This window comes from Hippichthys cyanospilos, chromosome 9 (genome assembly GCF_059441005.1).
Source record: "Hippichthys cyanospilos isolate Australia breed blue-spotted pipefish chromosome 9, RoL_Hcya_1.0, whole genome shotgun sequence".
Taxonomy (NCBI): domain Eukaryota; kingdom Metazoa; phylum Chordata; class Actinopteri; order Syngnathiformes; family Syngnathidae; genus Hippichthys; species Hippichthys cyanospilos.
In genome coordinates this window covers 15,802,457-15,826,052 of record NC_142377.1, presented here as the reverse complement: position 1 = coordinate 15,826,052, position 23,596 = coordinate 15,802,457, and the positions used below count along the sequence as shown (strand labels likewise).

Here is a 23,596-nt window from a genome sequence, read left to right as displayed (position 1 = left end):
CAAACAAGCCTCGTGAGGCAATAAGATGACATACTTCTTGATGGCTCATTAAGTATTTGTTGTTTTTATTTGAAGTTGCTTTTGGCATTGTTAACTTCCCCATTGGGCTTTTTGGGTCCAGCCCATGTATTCTGTGATTGGTCGCCTCCCTCTCCACGCCTGTCTTTAAAACTCCGCTCACTATTCGGCTCACATAAACATAAGGATGTCGACACCTTGACACAGCAACTTTTTTTTTCTTCTCAAGTCCATTTTTTTTTACTCTACCACGAGAATCCCCACCACAGCTCCACGGTGCCAGACGGAACTGTATGGCCCCATCGTCGATGTCGATGTCAGTTCTGGCCGCCGCCGCGGGTTCGAAAAGTGAAGCTCTCCCCTCACGCTCGCTGCTCGTCACGAGAGGCGACATGCAGACCAGCCTGAGCCCCGCAGAGGACGCCGGGAAGCCCAAAGTGGCCATCCTGCCCTTCAGCGTCGAGGCTCTGATGGCTGATCGAAAGCCTTCCCCCGATGGCCCCTCCGTGCAAGCCGGGACGTCCCAGTCTCTGGGGAAGGGGGTTCGGATGGGTCCGTTCGGAAGTCTGGATACATCCGTGCAGCCTGCCATCCCGATGACTTCCTCTTTCTCGGTGGGCGAGCTTATGAACATGCAGGAGGACGTGTTGATTAAACCCGAGAGCCCGGATAGCCAAGATAGAACTTCTTGGATCCAGAGTCCGCGTTTTTCTCCAACACCTCCTCGTAAGTCAATTATTTTCGGCTCTCGATGCGCTTTTACGCACCACGGTGTAGTAAAATAAACGGTCTGGACTCTTTGCTGCGGCGAGGCGATTCAAAGTTGAACAATTTGCGCTGCATATTGGATGTGTGTGTAATTTCGAACGTTCAGTTCGGTCATATACCGTTTACATCGTTCAATGCGTTTTGGCTCTGCATGTTGTTGACACAACTGGACAGTATAAATGCATTTTTTTACATCCTTGCTTAAATGTATCATATCATTTGGGCACTTTAGAATTAACATTTGAATATGTTAGTGCCAATAAACTGTAATTTGGCGGGATGAAAGTAAAGTAAATCGATAAGCAGGAAATAATCACAGTACAAGAAGCTATCAATTTTAACGCACTGACAAGCTGTAAATCATCCTTCAAGGTTCAAGCGTCTGCTTCTTTATTTTTTTCCCAGGGAGGTTGAGTCCTCCGGCGTGTCCTCTGAGGAAACACAAGACCAATAGGAAGCCTCGCACCCCTTTCACAACGTCCCAACTGCTGGCATTGGAGAGAAAGTTCCGCCAGAAGCAGTACCTGTCCATCGCCGAGCGCGCCGAGTTCTCCAGTTCCCTCAGCTTGACGGAGACCCAGGTCAAGATTTGGTTTCAGAACAGAAGAGCCAAAGCCAAGCGGCTGCAGGAGGCAGAACTGGAGAAACTGAAAATGGCAGCCAAGCCCATGTTGCCTCCCGCTTTTGGGATTTCCTTCCCGCTGAGTGCGCACGTCCCGGGGTCGTACGCGGGGTTCCAGAGGCATTCGCTTCCGGTGTCCCCCGTGGGACTGTACGCGGCCCACGTCGGATACAGCATGTACCACCTGGCCTGAAGATGGACACAACGGACATTTTTTAATGATTATAAGTGGGCAAGACTCCTCTGAAGGAGCCCCCCACCACCTGCAGTGTCTCTTCTTTCGAGGATCTGCCAGTAAGTCCTCAAAAAAAAAAAAAAACTTTAATATTGTGCTAGTGACGCATCAGATTTTTTTTAGAACAATACGGGAAGACAACGGACATTCATGGACACAAATTGTGCAGCAGGATTGTTGGGCTGCTGCAACACCTTTGTGGAAGCATTTTTAAAATTCATATAAATGACCAATTCGACCGGATATCAGTGTCAAATTGTTTTTGTAAATATGAAAAAACAACAGCATTTAAAAAGAGAGTTAAAAAAAAAAACAGCACTAGTGTCTGTTGTTAGAATGATTCCCTTCGCAAGGGATATGTGTACTGTAAAATAATGTATATTTGGAAAATTATCCTCATTTATATTATGAATATATTTGTGACATAACTTAATAAATTGTTTATTCTTTTTCATTTCATTTGTCTTGATTGACATTATATACAGTAATATAATAATTATCGTCAGGCAGGGAGATTGCACATGCGCGTACACATTTTTTTAAAACTTATCTCTATGTGCAGGCAACTTGTCACATGTTATTTGCAGGAATGTATTGCTACAGCTGTTGCCCATTGCTTTGAAACGACTAACCTAGATTCTGTTGGCGCCAGCAGAGTTTAGGGGTGGGGATCATGTGGTGGCTGGAGAGGTGGGGGTGCACTTCAAAAACACTGATAAATATTGGGGCTTTAACAAACCCACGTGTGTCATTAAGGGATGTAAACCGAGCCAAATGACAGGTCATTAAAGGTACGACATGATGTTTGAGGCGCTCAATCCCTCACTGAGCACCTGAAAGCAAATTTGTCACAGAGTCATCTTTGTTCTCCAAAAAGCGGGATCACATTGTTGCAAATGACAGAGCACGAACTCGCATTGAAGGCGTGTTTTCCTCACTAAGGCGAGAAAGAGTTAAAACGCAGTAAAATAATTGTTGGTAATGACTCGCGCGGGCGGATGGAGGCCCAGCCCGGCTCCAGAGAGACTGTAGCTGCAGGCAAGGCGGAACTTTTATCATTCCTAAAATGTCATCGGGGGACTGGGACGTTCTGCTGCGCTGATTTCCTCCTTTGCGCGATGACAAGCTGCTATTCTGAAAGAAGGCTTGTGCAACCGGATGTTTTTTTTCTTTTTTTGCTGGATTGCATAGTTATAATCTACTCTTCTCTACAAAGTTGATTGTATCCCGGAAAAAGGAGTGCGTGTGTGTATATATATATATATATATATATATATATATATATATATATATATATATATATATATATATATATATATATATATATATGTATATATATATATATATATATATATATATATATATATATATATATATATATATATATATCTCACGCGGATGAATGCGTCATGTGAAAAACAGAGCGGTGTGATGCAGTAATTCTGCAAAGTTCTTGTGTCTCTTTTTTTCTTTTTCTTTTTTTTGCCCCCCAGCGAAATTCTCGAGGACTATTGACAATCAGCCCAAAGATCACAGCAGGCTGCTGTTTTGCACAATTAGATGTCATTCATCATTCCTCGTGATCCACTGGTGGTTTTGAAATCAACCGTGTCTAAAAGGCATGTCTGAAAAGCCATCAGATGTGTTATTTGATTAGGAATGTTTCGATTGAATTATGAGCGCCATGCATAAAATATCTTGAACAAAACGATCATTGGTCTACACAAGAATAATAAGATGGAATTTTAGCATGTGTAACATCGATTCTGCGTATAAGCTATAGGTTCATATTTAGAATATACTCTTCTACAACATTTTCATTTTTATAACTGCAATTTTGTTTCAAACATACTTTTATTTTTAGTACAGAGCATAATTCAGAAATACAGTAATAGGCCTACTATTATCCGAATAATCAAAATGGGTCCTGTTCTAGGTTAGAAAGAAGCAGCATAATTCACACAAGCTTCATTTTACGTCATGTATTCATTTTGATTGCATTCTGCAGTAATTATAAGATATCAGTTATAAACAACAAAGCACATTGGGAAACAATTGCAGTTCATTCAATCGTGTTGCGTTGCAGTTTGATTAGTTGCCAATAGATGGATAAATGGATTTCATAAGGCTAGAAGGCAAACGTTCTTTATAGGTGGGTTTATGTTAAGTGTACATGTATTTTTAACAAAGTCACCTTTCACTTATCAAGTCACAAATAATAAGGTATGTTGTTTATTCAAACCAGACACACACATATTAAAGTTGCTAATCTGTTAATCTTTAGACTACAACATTCATTTTCTATTCAAATTCTAAATAATTAAAAAAAATACATTCAATAAATAATTTCATTTTGCATAAATGCTTGACTTTTTTTTCCAAGGACAAGCTCACAATTTTCTCACCTGCATTTCATTTTGCGACTCTGCCACCTTGCACATATGGACGGTATTTTTCTGTATTATGTTGTCGTATTATAAATCAGAAAATGTCAACCAATAGCCTGTTTGGATTTGTTTTTTACTCTTCTTGTGAAAAAAAAACATACTTCATCTTGACATCTTAAAAGACTATAAATATCCTAAATTAAATCGTTGAAGCATATGTTCCTATTTTTCATCACTGCCAGGCCTACTTTAGACCTGCCATGCAGCAAAGCAACTACTATTGATGAAGTAGTTACTATCAATCAATATCAGCTAATGAAGACATATGTGACTAATAAATACATTAAGACACTAATAAAGACGTCAGCACAAATGTCTTATTGCTGAACACATCTAAGATATCGTCTGAAAAAGTGCACTAGAAAACATCTGTTCATAACAGCAATTGACAACAGTAATATATCAAGTTCGGATGCAATACAACAAACATAATAATGATTTCTAAAACTATCTATTGTGTTTATAGTTATGGAATGAATGCATCCAATTACAAATATTTGCTCAAGAAAACTAGGTTTTCCAAATGGTATCCACCAGCATTAAATACAGTACTCCAAATGGTGAGTTATCCCCTGTCGTGTTCATTTTATCTAAATTATAATTTACTTGAAGTGCATATATCGTATGGGACTTTTATTTTAGATTGGAGCTGTGTTTTTATTTGAAAACAACAAGAGAAGAGGATTCATGTTTTAAAACGTTTTTCGTTTTACTGCAGTGCCCTACAGTGTCCACGAGAGAGCAGTAAAAGACTAAAGTGTTAGGGATTTAAAAGTCTACAAACCCCTGTTCAAATCCATTTTTTTAACATAAAAGCCCCCCAAATGATCACATACGTTTTTTTTTTCACATAGCTTCCCATAACCAGAACAACTTGGTTACAAAAGAATTCACAAGGTAAGTAAAAACATTGTGATCGCATTAGTGTGCACAGCCTCTAATAACTGGGATGTGGCTAATTAGAACTGAGTAATCACATTAATTTTAAAATCACATGAAATGGGAATCAGCACACACCCAATGCAATGCAAAAACAGGAGGATCAAAAGTAACCCAAAAAGGAGTGACCCAATTCTTGGGTTAATTTGACTTACCTTTCTGGATTTTTTTTTTAACAACATGTTTTTTAAGGTTTTGCAATTGTTAGGGTTATTTTGTACAAAACAAAAAATAAGATGGGTCAAATCGGCCCAAATTTTGTCTTGGTCATGTTTTGATGCACAATTTGGTCATTTTTAACCCAAATGTTTTTAGATGTTTCCAAAGTGTCTTTCTTAACCCTCATAGATTTGGTATGCCGTAGGAAGTTTTTGCTGACTTTTTTTGTTGGTTTGTTTTACTTAAAAGCCCCCATTTTTTATTTATTTATGTTTTTGTTTGCTAACACTGTCTACTGCACCTTGTAGAAGGCTTTAGTTCTGACTGGAAAAAAAACAGCACAAAAGCAAAATAGTACCTCCAGCATGACTCAGTATATGTAATTCCTGCATGTGTTTGAGGAGCAAAAATTATCGAACAAACGTTTGCAACCACATGTTCCAAGTTACTTTTCACTTCCATTCCTGAAATAAAACAGACAAAACAATGATGTATTGTTCATGGTAATGGTGGAAAACGGTGCGAAATGAGTGAGATTTTTTTTTAAACCACCAAATCCTGGCATTTGAATAGGGGTGTGTAGACTTTTGAACAAATTCAGTTCCAGCTATTTTGAGAACCTACGGTACTTACCTTAATACAATATTTGAAAAAAATTGTAAATATATATTTGTGATTAAATGTCTATTCTGTAAATACATGAAAATATGGCTTTGGGATTGAATTGAGTGAATATCCAATGTGCTGTTAGCCATCACAACTGTGAACATGTTTTAATGACTGCCAGGAATTTATGTTGAAAGTAGAATGACTAATAGTTTCAATTTATCCTGATCTGCCTTGAAGGGCCCTTAACTGACTGACTCAAATCAGTAATTACGCCCACATACAAATAGTGGAGCTATTATTTTGTTTTTATTATAATAGCATTTTTTAGGCATCTTTACAGTCAATAAGAGGCACATATTCAAAGTATATTGCTGGAATCTGTATCCAGATTTACTGTGGAGCATAATTATAACTAGCCATTTTCCTAACATCTATTTTAAGGGGAAACATTTTCTTATGTCGACTAATGAGGCAACACGTCTTTTTTTTAAGTTGCAATAAAAAGTGCTTAATGTGATGGAAAATTGCCCGAAAGCCCTATAAAGCAAAAGTGAATCACAAAGCGCATCGCCGATCCTTTAATGTAAATAGCTTTCTGATCTGTACTTTACGAGCTCATTTATTTCAACAAAGCAGAGAATGATTACTGTGACCCCTCTGGGCAAAGTTTCTATGTTTTATGATGCAGCGTTTAACATTTTTGGTGCAGGGTCACAGAACATTACATTGGGAAATTATCCGGACGCCTGCTGACTGAAGGTTTTATTGTCATTTTGCCTTAATGATACAAACAATGAACTCTGCAGCCCTGTAATGATGATGATCAATAAGCACAGCAATTATGTTTTATCACCGCATTTTTTTTTTAACAAGCCTCATGCTGCTCACTAACATTTTGGTGTTGGCAGGGTTCCTTCATTAGGCGAATCCACCAGTTTCATGTGGTGAAGAGGTACATTTGAATCCGACTTGCTGTACTATTAGCAACAAACATGCTTGTTTTAACAAGAACCTGTCTTCAACTTAAAAGTTAGTATAAAAAATTTATAGAGGCATATATATATATATATATATATATATATATATATATATATATATATATATATATATATATATATATATATATATATATATATATATATATATATATATATATATTTATTTTCCCCTTCTGGGCTGGTAATTATGGCAGATAATATAAAATATATTGTAAGAAAAACAGCGGTGCTTTGAACAGATGTTCAAACATCAAAAGCCCTTTTATTTTTATTTTTAAAAATTTCATGAGGTTGCTGTGAAACTACAATTACTTAAGAGTTAGATCATTTGTGCACAAAAGTGCACTGGGAAAACGCTGATTTCATAAACGCTTACAAGTAACGCCACCTTGTGGCTAATAGCCGTATTGTGTTTTTACATTTTTCCAACTGAATATGCGTTATGGTTTGATAACGACAAGACATTATTAAAAAAGAAAAATACATACATCGATACATTCACTGCTAGTAAAACAATGATATATTCAATGCTAGTATAACAATGACCGTGAATGAGTTCAATGTTTTTCAACAAAATAAAACAATTTTGATAAGTACTGTACTGCAAATAATGCATTTTTAAACATCGATAAGTATAATAATTACGTAGGACTTTCAAAGTTATAGCATTAACTTTGAAAATTAATGTATAGCTTATAAAGTGTTAAATTTAGTGTTAAATCAGAAGTCAGTTCTATTTTCATTCTGTGGCAGCTTAACTCTGCTAACTTTGCAACCAATCTTAGAGAAGAGTTACTGACACAAAGACAAAGATGGACCGTTAAGTAGATTTACTTAAAAAGTTGCACAGGAGCTTGTTGGACTAATAAAAAAAATGGTGCCCTTTGCCCTTTGGGGTACCATCTCAAAAAACTCAAGTTACAAACTCTATAAGAAGATGATTTTGAAAAAAAAAACAAAACAAAGCAACGATGAGTCAGAATTGATATTTTTCTAAAATGGCTTTCTATAAAATGGATCAAAGAAAGCGATTGCCATAGTCTTTGTCAAGTCTTCTTATTTTTTATTTAATGATTCTTCTTTAATTCCAAGATTTTACTCAAGTAAATATATTCCAAGCTTTGTAGAAATTAGTTGTGTACAAATTTGATTAATCGTGATTAATTATGGAAATGAAGTGGGTATTTTGTTGAAAAAAAAAATAATAATCGCTTGACAGCACTATAATCCACACAGTCATTGCCAGCCCAGTAAACATTGATCTTTGATGTCTATAGCCGTCAATGGCAGTGAATGAGTTGAATGAAGAGTGGGTAAATATTGTAAAAGAAAACTGGTATTACTAGGTAGTTTGGTGTTTTACGCAAGACGATAAAATCAGTACAATGGCAAAAAAAACAAAAAAACAAATACTCTCAAAAATAATAAAAACTACATGGTAACAATCTAAAACAAATGGGATACGTGAATAAAATCAATTAGTTTCGGTTTTCAGTGAAGCAGTGCCGGGTCGCGTGGGAGCGAAAAAGACTCCTTCCGTATCATTTTCAAGCAGTGAGTTCAACTTTACAATGTCCCCAAAACGTTGCACAAGACGTGTTTTAGACGTGTCCGAGCAAGGGTTAAGGCAACACGGCCCATTTCGCTTAATGACACACAAAGCTTTGATCAGCCATGCTAAGTAAACACAGGCTAAGGCCCACTCGCAAGCATCTCTTACTGGTTTGTTATTTCAAGGTTTGAGTCGGCACGGTTGGCATCCAGCAAATTTCCTGTGGAAAGTTCTGCCTTTCGCGCAGGAATCTAACCACGCATGTCCACTAAACACGAGTCGGCACAGCGTGCTTACTACTCCATACACTGCGGGGTGTGGTGTTTATGTACATATTGCTATTACATTAGGTGGCTTGTTGCTGCTCAAGGGCCACTCCTTGTGTTGCTTATCTCTCCTCCCGCAGAAGCTGAAGTCGGTCCTCCGCATAGTGAGGCCTGCTGTGTCCGGTGTCGATGGCCTCGCAGTCGTCCGTGAAAAACACCAAGTCCTGCCAAAAGCAATAAAGGCGACCAGGTCACGGCCGAGCTAAAAAACAGTCCACCAGTGAATCGGAGTCCCGGCAGTCTCACCCGATAGCAAATTCTTGTGATGATGGTGTACAAGTTCTGGATTTTGGTTTTCAGCAGCATCATTCGTGGTCGCTCTCTGCAGTACTGGCTGGGATGGTTGACAAGCACGTAGAGGAAGTCACGAAGCTTCGCCGTGATGCAGGAGTTCTACATCGATAAAGCCACAGCAGTTTTCTTGAAATAGCGGAAGATTTTACTCCCAAGTACGTACTGATTACCACCAAAACTGGCATGTCTCAAATGAGCAAATCAAAGGGAAATTTCATTAAAGTAGTGTTCCCTCACCACATCACAGTTCAGTTATTGCTGCCTCACTCTGTCGCGGATTTTCACTGTGCAATATCTGTATACATAAAATCAACCTCTGCTATATGGATTTTCATTTATGACCATATTTATTGCAGGTTTGCCTCTATTTTTCTTGACGTGTTCAAGAGCAGAAGTTGAACCAGACAAAACAATCTCGATCATATGTATTTTTTCAACAAAGGACACAAACTTAAAAAAATAGTAATAAATAAATCAAATAAATACATCTCCACGGATTTCAGTTACAGCGGATATTTTTGGAAACGTAACCCCTAGTATTATGAATTCAATAAGGAACATTCTGTACTCTAAAGGTTAATCCCTTCCAAATTACTAAAATACAAACATTTTGATTGCTTCTTATAAATTTGCTTTTCTTCTCAGCTGTAAGACAATACTGTACATCAAACTCAGCTTTCAAATATAACATGACCAAAGTAAAAACTAAAACAGGTGGGCATTATTGATCATAAATTTCTACGTAACTGTGATGTCATTTTCAGTCGACTCTGCGTAACTGTGATGTCATTTTCAATTGACAGCAGGTGGCAAAATGGTAGCCATTTGAGATTCAATAAGCTCCATCATTTTCAGTATCATTAAGAAATGTCGAGTTTTAGACTAGACAATAATATTGTAAAGAATCTGTGTTCACCTCTTTTTTAACTAGGGATGTGACGATTGACTTGTTTCTGCCGTTTTCCTGTCACACACTCATCCATTATAGATATTCTTCATTGTTTGGGAACAATGACTGCTATTTGAAACTTGTTTCGATGCACATCAGCTAGCTATGGCCACTAAATATTAAAAAAAAAAAAAAAAAAAAAGCTTTTCTATTAAACATCATGACTTAGTTTGAATTTGGGAATAATATTTTTAAACCAGAGATGTCCAAACTATGGCCCGGGGAGCACTGTTTGCAAAGATGCAAATGTACTATTAACGAGAAATAACAATTCTATTCACAACACTACGGTGAATTGTTTGTTTCAATCAAAAATGTTTTTCTTCCTTTTTTTTTTTAACTTTGTGTCAAGTTGCAAATCGTGAACACATCACACAATTTAATCCCAAGTAAGTGTTTTAAAAACGTATAACAACTGATTGCACCTGTTTTATTCCTGAATGTAATTTTGTAATTCTGCTGCTATTCGGTGGTATTTTGGGGTGGGTTCCCACCACAAAATCGTTTAAAATCATACAAAAAGCTGTCTAGGCAAAAGTATAAACAAATCCACTTTATGAACAAAATGCAATTACTTGATTGTTTAGGTGTGCTTGATTGAGGGGAAAAACGGCCGTTGCATCATTTATTTTTTTCTGTATGTTGCGAAAAAAGAAAGGGAAGGAAAACGTTTGGACAACACTTTTATCAAACAGATCAAGAATAAAGCTTGATGAGTTGAATAAATGCTGGGGGTGCACGTTGTAGTTTTGAGAGTCATTAGATCAAACTCTCCAACGCATAGGTCGCTGGACCTCCGAATTATTTTTGAGAACCCCTGTCAAAGATGGCGCAGGTGCACGTTCTTACAGAACTTACATGAACATCGAGGAAGATTGTAGGCAGCAGCCCGGCACATGATTTCTGACCAAACAATAAAAGAGCACACAAATGAGAGAATGCAATGAACGTGCCATCAGAAAAAAAGTGGGGCGCGCTTACCGTCCGATGATAAGTGTGGATCTTATCCAATAGCGTCATCACTTCTTTGCTCAGGCTCAGCGACCTGGAGTAACAGGTTGGAGGCGCACATTGAGACACACACGTAAAGCTCAAGAAAAGTAACGCGACTGCCGATCCGAATCTCATGTTTGGATTCATAATGCTTGCTCGCCGTTAGGTTGGTGAATGTACGCGCGCTCAGCCGTAACAACTCCGTCGCAAAGCGGAGGGCGACTTGCTGCACTTTAAAAGGAGGGTCGAAAGAAAAAAAAAAGATGTGGAGGATGACGTAGGCGCATAGCAACACTGAGAAAAACATTTGACCGCATAGCGGTTTGGAGAGCACGGGTTTTGAGTGGTCTAACATGGAGTGGACATACATTGGACTCACTTTTATTACGTAAAAAAAATCATCAACACATTATTTACAGTAGAATCACACTGATTAATTTTGTATCCATCCCTGATGTAGGCAATATATGTCGTTTATTTGTGGAAAAAACAATCTGCATTTTGTATGCACTTGACCTATCACAGTAAACATTATTATGACCCAGGGAACGCATGATTTATGTTTTAAGTTCCGAGTGCATTTTGTCAGGATTTGCAGACAGGCAGGCACCTTGTGTAGGTGTCACACCCAAACCACAAAACCTCAAATGCAAAGTCTGCAAATGTTGTTATACTGCAGCATTTGGCATCTCTTTGTCACATGGTTGTTTGTAATGTGTTCATTTCACCAGAGATCTATTTGTAAGGATTTGGAAAGATGGCCACAGTGTTTGAGGACGTGTCACCCATCTGTTGTTAGTCACATTGCTTTTAACAAAGATAAATTAAAAAAAAAAATCAATGAATAAAATGACACTATATGAAAATGTTAGTCAGCTGCCTTTAAAAAAGATACAAAGTGGAGTGCTAAGAGACATATATAAAATGGTGACATCAAGTATGACTTGAGTCCTATGTTTTCACTTCGATGTTCAGTATGTTTGCTGCTTAAAATTTTAGTATTGTGACTATTATTACATCTACATTAAAGTAAAATTGTATGTCTTCGTGCACCTTCCCAAAATAATGGATGGGGTTTTAACAGTTGGTGAACAACACAAAATGATGAGACAAAAAAAAAAATACACAGAATGGTATAGGTACCACAGGGGAAACCCTGAAGGCACTTCAAGGGTATGCAACATTTTCAGCAAATTGATAATTTCTTAATGCCGTGGCAGGAACCATGCAACTTTATTTTCAAATTAAGAACAAATCATTTGAAAGAAAAACAACTAATACATACAAACTGTGACCGTTTGCAAACTGTTGCATGCCTTTATTATGTTAGCTTTTATACTAATGCACATTGTCATTAGTGGCTCACTTTTCCACCTGATAGGGCAGAAATTAAAGAGATGATGTGGCACAATCTATCTTCTAGACTTGCTGAATAAAATAGGCCTAGAGGTACCACAACAAATGCAGTTCCAAAGTTTAATAAACTAGTCATGGATGGAACTGCGTATGTTTTCGAGTCTTCCAAAAATGGCTTAGCACTGGTTAGGAGGTATTTGGCTGAAAAAAATGTTTCATAGTGGCTAGATTTTTAAAAAAAATGTTGACTGGCATGGGCCACTATTTTAGAAAGGTGCCAATTCTGCATAATTATTTGAACTGTTCAAGTCAAATGACGATACTATTTTTAAAACATTGAAAATAAACTCTGTAAAGACGCTAAAGCAGCAAAGGTAGTGAAAACTCAATTTAGCGCCCAAGTATTTGAGCAAAATTCAAATCTTATGATTAAAGATGATGTAAATGTCAAGTTTGGGGTGTTGGAGCCACGCATCCTTTCTTGAAATTGAGGAAGTTCCGTTTCCTTTTTTTCTTGGGAGCGAAGATACTGATGTTGGATTGAGGCGGATCCCGAAAGACAAACAGCTTTTCACCAGTGGCTTGGCAGATGACTTCCACGTTGGAAGTTGTTGGAATCATGTCTTCTTCTGCTGCCGAGCTGGGTAGTGTTTCATTCCTGTGCTCCGTGTTGCTTTGGTTGGGAGCCTCACTGGGCTCCTGTGTGCTTTCACTGATTGCTGATTTATACTCGGGCGGCTTCTCCTTCGTAAAGCTGTCCTCCTCCCCTTTGACCGCAGTGCTAGGAAGAAGTCTTTCCATCAAGCTTTGCCTCTTTTCCTGGAGTCGACGAGATCTAGAATACAAAGGGGCTGCTGTTTTAAAAGCCGTCATAAACGTGCGCTTACCTCATGCGCACGTAGCTCTGACGACATGCATATTTCACCTTGTTAAACGGATGTGTATGCGGTGTTCTAACGATAAGTGGCCTTGATGTTGAGGCATGTCTTAATCTGGCGGCTGCTCACTCACCTTTCCCCTTCCGCACGTGACATGTTCAGCATACTTCTATGTACAAGGTCCTCCTTCAGTTTGACAGGAAGACGCAGATTAGGCCTGGGCACAGAGTCATTCATGTCAGGAATGTGCTGTAACTGGCGCAAGATGACATTATAACCAATTTTGCCACCATAAATAAAAGAGTTTGGATAGAATATGTTTTGCTAAAACATGAATTGCAATCAATCAGTTACAGTTAAACCATTGTTTTTTTTTGTTCGTGTTGATCTCATTTTTGATCTATAACTAAGTCTTTTGTATGGATAATTAAACCTGTTTTTATGCATCAGTCTTCTTGTGCTTGAGGTGTAGGAAATTGGAAAACAAAGGTCAGTCGTACTCTGAAATGGACACTATCTGGCTGTCATGTGTTTGGCTTAACCTGAGAGGCTTCTGTTCTGTTGTTCTGTTGTATCAAGTTCAAGAAGGAAGACATGAAAATGGAAGGGCATGTGAGAATTGTCGCTCCGATGAACGGTAAATTTCACTTAAAATAAAACCCAACTTTGATAAAAGTAGAGTGACAAGCATTCTTTGTAATTTATGTAGGATGACTCTCAAACTAGGCGGTTCGGTGCATAGCACGTTCGCATCACAGTTAAAGGGACCAGAGTTCAAATCCATCTCGAGTTTGCATGTTCTCCCCAAGCCCGTATGGGTTCTCTCCGGCTTTCTCCTACTCCAAAAAACATGCATGGCTAGTGTATTGTTCATACTAAATTGTTTGTCTCTGTGTGCCCTGCGATTGGCTGGCAACCAATTCAGGGTGTCCCCTGCCTACTGCCCCAAGCCAACTGGGATAGGCACCAGCAAGCCTGCAACCCTTGTGTGAATAAGTGGCTCTGGAAAATAGATGTATGGATGGAGTCTCAAATCACAATTATATTTACAGGACAGGCACAGATACAAATGAATTCTAAATCTAAGGACAAGGGAAATAATGGAAAATATTCATTCCAATGGGTGAATGCGGCTAAAATGACAGATTACGATAATGAGCCAATGCTTACCCAGAATGCTCCTGTTCCGCGGATGCGGAATCAAGGTGCTGTTTGGGACAGAGGGCATCAGTGATGGAAAGAAGTTCACTCTCGGGCATCGTGGGGACCAGCAGACGCAGAAGCTCAAGGAGAACCTCAACAGGCATCCGACACTGTTTGACCAGTTCTGATGCGAAAAGCAGGTCCTGGATAATGACAACAAGAAAGAAAATCCCAGTTCAAAAGATAAAAATATAGTTGAACTTCCTCTGAGTTTGTAGAAAAGTGTGTGAACCTGATCGCAGTTTGAATAAAGTCTCTTGAGTGCCAATTGTTCTCTTAGAGCTTCCAAAGTCTGGTTGACCGTTGTCATTTCCTGCAACCTGATACAATCGTTTTAATAGATTAAAAGAGATCAACACAAATCTATCGTGTCCCCAAGACCCACCTGGCAGTCAACACTGTGATTACTTGATCACACTTATTGAGAGCTTCCTGGAGAATGGATGACATTCGGCTTTCTTGTTGCAACCTGAACATCTCCTGCTGCTTGAGGTCTTCTTCTGCCCCCTCAATGTCCTCTGAGTGAGTTTGAGTTGACCAATGACCAATTCCCTGCTGCTTCTGCTCTTCACTCTCCTCCTGGAGTTGACGGTGTGCTTCCTCAAGGCCCTGCAGGAAAACAAACAAAAAGGACCGAAACAAGTCCTCTGTTAAATAGAAAAAAATGCTCTAAGCATTTTTTTCTTGCCCTGGATACCATCTTGTTAGTGTACAATTTGCATCTTTGTGCCTATTTATTTGGAAAACAAAAAAACATCAATTTTCTCGGCTGCTTATCTTCACAAAAATCACGGGCATGCTGGAGCCTATCCCAGGTGTCTTCAGGCAGGAGGCAGCATACACGCTGAACTGGTTGCAAGACAATCACAAAAACACAAAAAGATGAACAACCATTCATTCTAACAAACATACCTAGGGACAATTTAGAATGTCCACTATACCTACCATGCATATTTTTGGGACAAAAACCCGTAGAAGTACCTAAAGAAAAGCCACACAGGGATGGAGAGAACATGCAAACTCTACATAGATGGGCCGAAATGAAACCCATGACCTCTGCATGTAAGGGGATCGTGCTGATCAGTCTGCCACTGTGCTACCCGGAAAAACTCCCATTTTTAAAAACAGGGAAGGAAAAAAACAGATCCTCGTTTATCGATTAATCAGATTAATTAATAAGAAAGTAAGGCCTTCAACAAAACAAGAACAAACTTTGAGGGGAAGCTCATCTTTCAAATGGCTTGTTTGCATTATTTGTTGTGTTTGATAACGCTAGGCTAATTTCAGTTGCGTCTGTGATTGTGCACGTGCGTATGCAGTCATGACCGTGCTGACAAAGTGTGAGGGAAAAGAAAGACTCAACAATGAGACGTTCACTCTTCCATTTGTTCCATTTCTAGTTTTCTGATTCACGCCGAATCATGCTCGCTGTTTTTTAATATTTTGGTTAATCCAACTACAATTTAGCAGCAGCCCTCTGACCTAAGTAATACAATCCCACAATTAAATCTGACATCAAATCTCTCTTACCAAGCAGTGCCTCTGAATACTTTGAGCCATTTCTTGTCTCTGCAGACTCTTTGTCTCTCGAAGGTGATGAATGAGCAGGCTGTGCATGGTGTGCAGTGCTCTGGACGTCTCTAAAACTTTGGTCCTCCTCTCACCCTTTTGGTAGTGAATGGCCGCCATCTGCACTGCCAGGCGGCTAGCCTGAGAACGCAAATAGTCCTCTCTCTCCTCCCTCATCTCCTCGTCTACCTGCAGGGTAGTTTAAGCAAGCTTCATCTCTTGTCTTTATAATCACTCATTTGGTCTTGATATGGATCACTTTAGAAACTGCACATTATTGTTATGTCCCATACCTCGTTGATAACAGCATTATCCGTCTCCCTTGCCCTCTCCTTCTTTAACACTTGGATTTGGTTTTGAAGCTTTTTCTGGAAGTCAACTAGGTCAGATGCGGATTGCGTTTTTTGACTGGCTTTCTCCTTGAAATGTGGGTTTATCTGCAAGAAAGCAACAAAATGGACACTGCAGTTTAGAAAGGAATCCAGGCACACTGCCCAGGTGTGATTAAAAATGAAAGCATTTTGTGTGCACTTTTTGCCCAGCATCCACATGATTGAGTTTGATCACAGGAAAAAAAAAAAAAGATGTTTCATCTGTGAAATGGATCCTTGTTTCATTTCTTAAAATATGTAAGATTTATTTCATAACATCGTCTACTTTATTTCTAGCTCATCTGCCAGAACATTTAGTCACTAATAACTATGCACATCCATATAAAACTTAACAAAATAAAGGCAAACAACGTTTTGCAGAGGAGTCACTATAACACAATATTAATAAGCAATTGCTTCATGTTTCAATTGTTTTGCTTTTAGTTTGAAAAGAAAACACACTGTTCCTGTCATGGCATTAAATTTAATTTTAAAATCGCACATAACCCTTGAAGTGCCCTCAAGTAGCCCCAGGCATACTATCCTCCCCTTTTGAGAAGTGCTGATCTAACCTACTGAGTATTAAATCAAAATCAAGTTGATGACCCTCATAATGTGTTCACCATTTGCTGCTCGCTGTCCTTCCTCCAAATTGTAGGGCAGGTGTGGACTTTGGTTCTGGACACGGCATGGGGCAGCATGAGGCATTGGTCCATCACCGAGAGACACTTCTGGAACTCGAGTTTTGTTGCCAGGCGCTCATCTTCAGAGAGAGTCAGCTGGGATGAGCACAAACATCTGACAAGAACACAGGGACAATGAGGTAAGTGTAACTAAGGCTGGATTTACGGTACACCACTTAGTTCAAGTGACACAGTTTGGATGTTGGTGATATCGTCTTACATTATTTCTAAACTAACCTGAAGAAGGCTCTGCAGTGAGCCCTGAGTTCCTTCTGCTCTTGCAGCTCCTTCTCCATGGCTCTGTTCAGGCTCTCTCTTGTGGTGCTAAGGGTGTGTAAGGCTGCTTTGCCTTCCTGGTGAAGCATCTCTTGGCCTTGCAAGAGAGTGCTGCCACCTAGGCCTGTTTCTGGCTCGACTTGCAGAAGTGAGTGCTGCATGCTTGGCGGCAGGATCGTGAGTAGGGCTTCAATAGTCGAGGGCTGAATGGCTTTGACATCTGCCATGGAGCTCTGGATTACACGCATGGTCACCTAGACAACAAACAAAGGAAGTCACAGTACCTCTAGCACTGGCTTTCAAATGGGTTTTTGAGGGCACTTTGGAGGGGTATATGAGATTTTAACCGGGTTTCTACAGCTACTGGCAAATCTAATTTCATGTTTTTTAACTATTTAATACATTTAATATTTTGTATATGACAATTTGATGACTAAATTATTGTTCATGTACATTACTTAAAAAAAATCTTGCTGTCAACTGAAACCTGACAGTAAAAGGTGATAAAGTAATTTTCAAAGCTATTAAAATGATTGAGTCATCGAGTTACACACAAAATAGTATTTTTTTCACTGCTGGAAATGGCTTAATAACTGGGTTCTCCTTTTTAAAACACATGACATGCCCAAAGTACAGTTTTCTTTTTAAAGTAAGAGCAAATTAATTGGAACATGGAGCAACTTGTGAACGTCAACCCATTTTGCTCATTGTATATTACAACTAGGCACCAGTAAATTATCATACAAAATTATCTTTCATGTACAATCATTGCATTTAGAAACACATTGCGCCACTTGCTGTCCATTGAAAATGACATCATAATGGCTGGGGGCTGGCGGTCAATCACAGCTCATCTTGTGAATCTCACCAACAGGTGAGCTGTGATTAATCACTACTAGAACCTTGAGCACAGATGATGTCATTTAGGTTTTATGTTTGATGATACATACTAATATAATTTAGGCATCAAATTAATTATGGACAAAATATTACATGCTGAATTCAGCTTGAAAAAAAAATTCACAGGGGGTGCAGCCAGCGTACCTTACGAATGTCAGCCGCGGCCTCTTCGTCCAAGTTATTGATGAGCTCGGCAAGTTCCAAGCTATGACTTGTCAGTAGATCCTGCCAACAGTGCAGATGTTGGGTGACTTCTATGTTTCCATCATGATTCTTCAACTGGCCAGATAGGTCCTTCTGCCTCCGCATGTGAACCCTGAGCTAAAGAATGGAAGACAGTACAATGAGTCTGAAGTTAGTGCTTATCGGCCATCGCTGATATGCTCCAAACCATGTCAGAGATGAGTTCCCTCCGCTTCTTTACAAGTCCGCTGCGCATGGCTCTCTTCTCTTGGCTCAAAGCGTCATCTAGCCTCTGCCTCACTATCAGCAGATCCTTCTGAGCTTTCTCCTGGAGCTGAGTCAGCTTTTCAGTAGGCACTGTGCTCCCTCTGGTGGAACATAGTCAGCATTATGCTTTAGCTTCTGTTAGCATGAGCACAATGCACTATGTTAAATTTTAGTGACTCAACCTTGCGATGTGAGTGAATATGCTGTCCAAATTGCTGGAGGTGTTGGAGAAGGTGTCGGAAATGAGACTATTGAGGCTGTGCAAGCTGTGCAGCAGGAACTTTCTCTGTGCATGACGTTCAGCTAGCACAAAACGCCAATTGGCAAGGATCACATCCAGAGTCTCCTCTAGCAGATCCTAGACACAAAGACATCATGGACTTGCAGAAGATGAATACAGACTGAAAGATAGAGATACATAACTGAAGGCTTTAATGATGTACAACATAATGTAATAAATGCAATAAATAATATTCAGTTTTTAGAGCTGCAACAATTAATTGATTAATTAACAACAACTTCATTATCGACTTAAATGATCATTTCTGATAGTAAATTAATTATTTTGGTACAAAAGGTTGTCCAAAACCTCAGAAATATAATCTCTCACTAGTAAATATTTATAATACCACATTTGTAAATTAATTTTTACAATGGAAAAAAAGGAACAAAAGATTTTTGCTCATTTTCCTGATGTGTTATGCACCAAAACGGGAACTGAATCTAACCAAAGCAGTAACTAGTTTACCTGTTATTGCACTGACAATATCAAATAATACTTTTTTTTTTAAATAACCCATTGTTAGACAACATAACTGAAAGATTAATCAATTATTCAAATACTTGTTGGTTGCAGCTCTAGTTTTTAATAATTTATGGGAATTTTTAAGTTAGATATATTTTGTACTGTCCAAAAAATACATCTTTTTTAACATTACAAAGATGTATTAACAGTCAGTCATACAATTAAAAAAAATATATACTTTTTAATCCATATAAATTGAAATTCAATATGAATTTTCAGTAGGATACCAGAACCCCCAAAATGCTCTTAGGCCGCAACCGTAAGAAAAATCATTTTGGAGTTAACGCTATATAACTATAATACTCAAAATCACTGCTTGCCCACCTGACACTGAAAATAACTATTTTGCAGACTGGTGGCAGCAGTCTTCTCCAACTCGCCCATCTTTGTGGCCTCCTCCAGCTCCTCAGTGAAGATCTTATGAAGCTCCACACGACGCCACTCGATGATCTGCCTCTGGACCTTTGCCGAGGCTTCTTCATGGCGGACCAACAAGAGGCGCTGCAGGTGAGCTTGGCTCAGCTTGTGCAGCTTCTCCAGCAGGACACTACACTTTAGGAGCTCCTACGGGAGTCAACGATGTAATTAGTTGAAGCGAAAGTGACTATCTAAACACTTTAGTGTCCATCGTGACGACCTGCTGTTCCGCATGTTGGCACAAGAGCTCAGCCTGGGCCTTCTCTGCCGCTTCTCTGCGATGCGCCGCCTCCATCTCCTCACGTGTTTCCAAGTTACACTTGCCGGCAAGCGCAGCCATGCGAGCGCCTCGCTCCTCCTTTAGCCGGCCCTCCATACCCAGCAACTGCCCGTGGAGTACACTGAGGAGTCTCTGCTGAGCCTGTAGACTGACCTGGCCGCGAGACCGCAAGCCTCCCAACAGGACAGAGAGAACATCCTTGTAGATCTGAATCCGAGTGGCCTCCAAGTTGTTGGTGGCATGCAGCAGTGTGGACATTTCAAGGCTGCCATGTTGACAAAAAGACAGTCAAGCCAATTGGTAATTTCTTCTCATCTACTTCCAGCACTTACATCATTAAAACAGGCCTTTCATTTCATTCACTTTATTTTCATTATATCACATGACTTATTTTTAATGTGAAGACAAATGAATGATGTATTTCCTTACTTTTCAAGTGCCTGGTTCATGTTCTGTGGTTCCTCCAGCACCATGATGTCAACAATCTTGTCTTCAAAAGCTGCCTCATCTTTAACAGTCTCAGTCGTATGGCAGTCTGTATACTCTGGGTCTGTATCGGCTCGGTTTTTCTGAGGTAAGAAAATAGTACAAATATGAATGTGGCAAGATTGAAAAAAAACAAAAAAAAACAGACTTGCAGTTTTGGAGAATACTTTTATTCGATATCACCTATTGAAAATCTGACAAAAAAAAAGCAGAGCAAATTGATATTACTATTATTTCTTACTGTTAGTCTCACTTCTTCCATTTTCTTGCTTATTTGTGGAACATCCTCTTCTAATGTTTTAAATACTAACAACTGTCCAAAAAAATTGACTTCAATAGCGCAGGTGGAAGATTATTGGTGAGAAAAGCAATATGGGCAATGGAATTGGTCATGTACAAAAACAATTGTTTTTTAGGAAATTTATTCATGGGGAGCTATAGGAGCATTTGAAATGCTTAGCCCATGTACTTCAACATTACTAAAAAAACATTAAAGAAAAAGGAAAAATTAATTTACATTAACAGCATTGGTGATGATGACACTTGTGTTTTGTTATTGTGAAGACACAATTATCCCAACATTGGCAAGGCATGTGCATCTCAAAACTGTTTTGTTGCTTCGTAGCACTTAAAAAAAAAAAAAAAAAAATTAAAAAGTGAAAACCCGGACTTTTTTGCCCAATTTTGCTCAGCTGAAAATCATGTGATGTGGTAGATTTTTGATCATGTGATTGGAACTGGAACATCCCTGTATGGAATAGTTTGTACTTATATCATGAGCATTCAATGTCAGTCACCCTTTGCTGAAGAAGGTCCAGCCTGAATCTTGGACCAATCAGGTTCATGGCTAGAAAACCCAGCAAAAACAACACCAAAGCAACAAAGAAGCCACCAACAAATCCAGCAAAGTGCACACCATGGTTAGGATAAATCTGGGGGAAAAAAAACAAAACAAAACACATTGCAAGATGAAAAAAGCAATATTAATACTTACTTATTTACCAGGCAAGAGTACAACTTACCCTGTCAGTGGAATTAACACGCAGTGTCAGATTAGCCGTCAAAGGACCAAACATGCTGACATCGTTCTGTGAAATAAGTGACGATATAAAGTTATCAGCAGGAAGGAAGGTCCGTCTCCCAAAAATCGCAACAAAAGTGGCACGCTAGAAACTACCTGTGATAAGTTAGAGAAGGTAAGAAAAGCTGGAAGGTCCAGAACTCCGCTTTTATGACTTCTTATTTGAGCAGTATAATTTAGTATCATTTGGGAACCAGCTGAAAAGGTTAAATTACAAACGTCAACATTGTTGTACAGATGAAATGGGTTATTTGCTTATAGTTTGAAATCAAAAGTCGGCGATACCAGATAAAGAATCAATGGCAAACACTTGGTATCCTCTCTCCACAACCCTGCCTTCAGTTTTTAGGGGTACAATCCCAAATATTGAATCCCTGATGGCCACCTGAGAGAGGTTGGTGCCACCCGCTGGGCTCAGGTTGTGAATCAAAAGGAAGAATGTCAGCTGCGGAGGGTTGGCTTCAGCCAGCACCTGTGAGGTTGGTCACGTGATGGTCACTTTCAAGAGAAGATCTATACAAGTACTGTTTATAATGTACATGAAGCCGAAATACCTGCGCGCACTTGTGAAACGTGACCTTAAAAGCTGCTGGTGGTGTCAGACTCTGAAGCTGCAGAAACATTCACAACATAACTGTCATAACATAGAACTATACATAATACTTTTTTTTTTTTATTCTTGAGTTAGAAAAGATGCAAAGCATCACCTGAGGGAGTGTGTGGCCAGGATCGTATCTGGTGAGTGAGCTCCGGCGATCTCTGAATTGTAAAATGGCTTTCAAAGGTGTGTAGAAAGAGTTGGCCCACGGGTCAGGAGAAGCGGACGAAGAAACAGGCTTCTCAGGAGAATATCGACGACAGGAATCCATCTTATCTATTATGTTACATAGTGCAAGAATGGTGTCCTTGACATTACAATATTTGACCAATAAATAGGATGCATAATGTTATTTCATTTCCAAAATTTCAAACAGTTGCCACGTATCTGCATACAAACATTATGCAGAAATTCGCAAAAATATCGACGCCTCTGCTGCATGTATCATGCATATCCATATTTTGTACATTCATGAACATTTGTTTACATACGGTGTGTGTGCAGCTGCAGTCCCGTAGGGTTCCCTCTGGAAAATGTCTGCTCCATGTAAAACACAAACAAGTAAACACATGCACAAGTTAAATCAACGATCGTTCTTCTGAAGACACAACCAAATGTTTCGTAACGGGTTACTCACTCCATACTTGCACGAACTTCTTGAGCAGCACCAGCATGTTTCGTTGTTATACGTTCCGTTACATGGAAGCTCGGGGAAAGCGACGCCTGATGTCTCACTTTTCATGGCGTTGGGACACCAACTTGACGATAGACTTGTGGGATAACAGCACGACACTTGGAGGTTGATTAAAATAGACCATATTGTCACCTTTTCCGCCATCAATTGCAACAAGAGCATCTGTTTCGGCTCACTCTGGAGAGCCTTTCGCCAATGATTGCGTCGATTCTGCTGCTAGAATACGATCGGAAAACTCCATTTTCCAAATGGCTTGAACGAATAAGCAATGAATATATTGAAACTATCAGTCAACGTCCACGCTTTGGAGGTTTGTTGTACATCCAGCGGCACTCCATTTTTCCAAATCACTGCTTCCCCAAACAGTTGCAAGAGTTGGGAATTCCGATTCTGTCTTGGCTGCAGAGCGCATTTCTAGGCGTGGCTCAACGCGGGGTTGACCCAAACGTTTGACTCCGCCCACAAAGTTTCAAAGCGCTCTTTTGTTTTAAACTGTTTCTTGTACGCTTAAATTATACTATGTCTGATGGACGTTGCGCATATGCTTTTTCCCCCCCAATTTTATTGAGCATCAACAACGACAAACTCTCACTCCTTTATCTGTCGGGCCGGAGCTAACAGTTGTGTAACGGAAGTGGTC

General features: G+C 39.3%; 3 protein-coding genes and 1 long non-coding RNA gene across 4 annotated transcripts; 2 read left to right on the top strand and 2 right to left on the bottom strand.

Moving 5' to 3' along the window:
* Positions 1–209: 209 nt before the first annotated feature.
* On the top strand, positions 210–2,092 carry msx1a (muscle segment homeobox 1a). The gene is made up of 2 exons (XM_088423617.1): positions 210–744; positions 1,192–2,092. Exons 1-2 carry the CDS (start codon positions 312–314, stop codon positions 1,599–1,601), a joined length of 843 nt encoding a protein of 280 aa, XP_088279743.1. The 5' UTR covers positions 210–311; the 3' UTR covers positions 1,602–2,092.
* Positions 2,093–6,254: 4,162 nt separating this feature from the next.
* On the top strand, positions 6,255–9,289 carry LOC148419112 (uncharacterized). The gene is made up of 3 exons (XR_015866609.1): positions 6,255–6,556; positions 6,706–6,749; positions 8,754–9,289. It is a non-coding gene; the product is annotated as an uncharacterized LOC148419112 (long non-coding RNA).
* cytl1 (cytokine like 1) lies at positions 7,034–11,162 on the bottom strand. Its single transcript, XM_088423618.1, has 4 exons — positions 10,898–11,162; positions 10,775–10,819; positions 8,920–9,066; positions 7,034–8,837 (listed from the first exon to the last, which is right to left on the bottom strand). Exons 1-4 carry the CDS (start codon positions 11,054–11,056, stop codon positions 8,736–8,738), a joined length of 453 nt encoding a protein of 150 aa, XP_088279744.1. The 5' UTR covers positions 11,057–11,162; the 3' UTR covers positions 7,034–8,735.
* A 130-nt stretch (positions 11,163–11,292) lies between these two features.
* evc2 (EvC ciliary complex subunit 2) lies at positions 11,293–23,314 on the bottom strand. The gene is made up of 23 exons (XM_088424665.1): positions 22,900–23,314; positions 22,754–22,799; positions 22,372–22,538; positions 22,219–22,275; positions 21,950–22,136; positions 21,761–21,861; positions 21,606–21,671; positions 21,381–21,515; positions 20,527–20,666; positions 20,038–20,362; positions 19,725–19,964; positions 18,778–18,953; positions 18,537–18,696; positions 18,290–18,466; positions 17,207–17,499; positions 16,910–17,084; positions 16,209–16,352; positions 15,877–16,104; positions 14,732–14,955; positions 14,579–14,666; positions 14,314–14,489; positions 13,277–13,360; positions 11,293–13,100 (listed from the first exon to the last, which is right to left on the bottom strand). Exons 1-23 carry the CDS (start codon positions 23,116–23,118, stop codon positions 12,713–12,715), a joined length of 3,996 nt encoding a protein of 1,331 aa, XP_088280791.1. The 5' UTR covers positions 23,119–23,314; the 3' UTR covers positions 11,293–12,712.
* Positions 23,315–23,596: the final 282 nt, after the last annotated feature.

Excerpts from the sequence above, each read along its gene's own strand:
- msx1a (XM_088423617.1), top strand. The coding sequence starts at position 312 with ATGGCCCCATCGTCGATGTCGATGTCAGTTCTGGCCGCCGCCGCGGGT. Across the intron at positions 745-1,191 it reads TTTTTCTCCAACACCTCCTC|GGAGGTTGAGTCCTCCGGCG; the intron begins GTAAGTCAATTA and ends TTTTTTTCCCAG.
- cytl1 (XM_088423618.1), bottom strand. The coding sequence starts at position 11,056 with ATGAATCCAAACATGAGATTCGGATCGGCAGTCGCGTTACTTTTCTTG. Across the intron at positions 10,820-10,897 it reads TCCACACTTATCATCGGACG|AAATCATGTGCCGGGCTGCT; the intron begins GTAAGCGCGCCC and ends TTGTTTGGTCAG. Across the intron at positions 8,838-8,919 it reads TCACAAGAATTTGCTATCGG|GACTTGGTGTTTTTCACGGA; the intron begins GTGAGACTGCCG and ends TGCTTTTGGCAG.
- evc2 (XM_088424665.1), bottom strand. The coding sequence starts at position 23,118 with ATGCTCTTGTTGCAATTGATGGCGGAAAAGGTGACAATATGGTCTATT. Across the intron at positions 18,954-19,724 it reads ATAGTTATTTTCAGTGTCAG|GATCTGCTAGAGGAGACTCT; the intron begins GTGGGCAAGCAG and ends CTTTGTGTCTAG. Across the intron at positions 14,956-15,876 it reads GTATTCAGAGGCACTGCTTG|GGCCTTGAGGAAGCACACCG; the intron begins GTAAGAGAGATT and ends GTTTTCCTGCAG.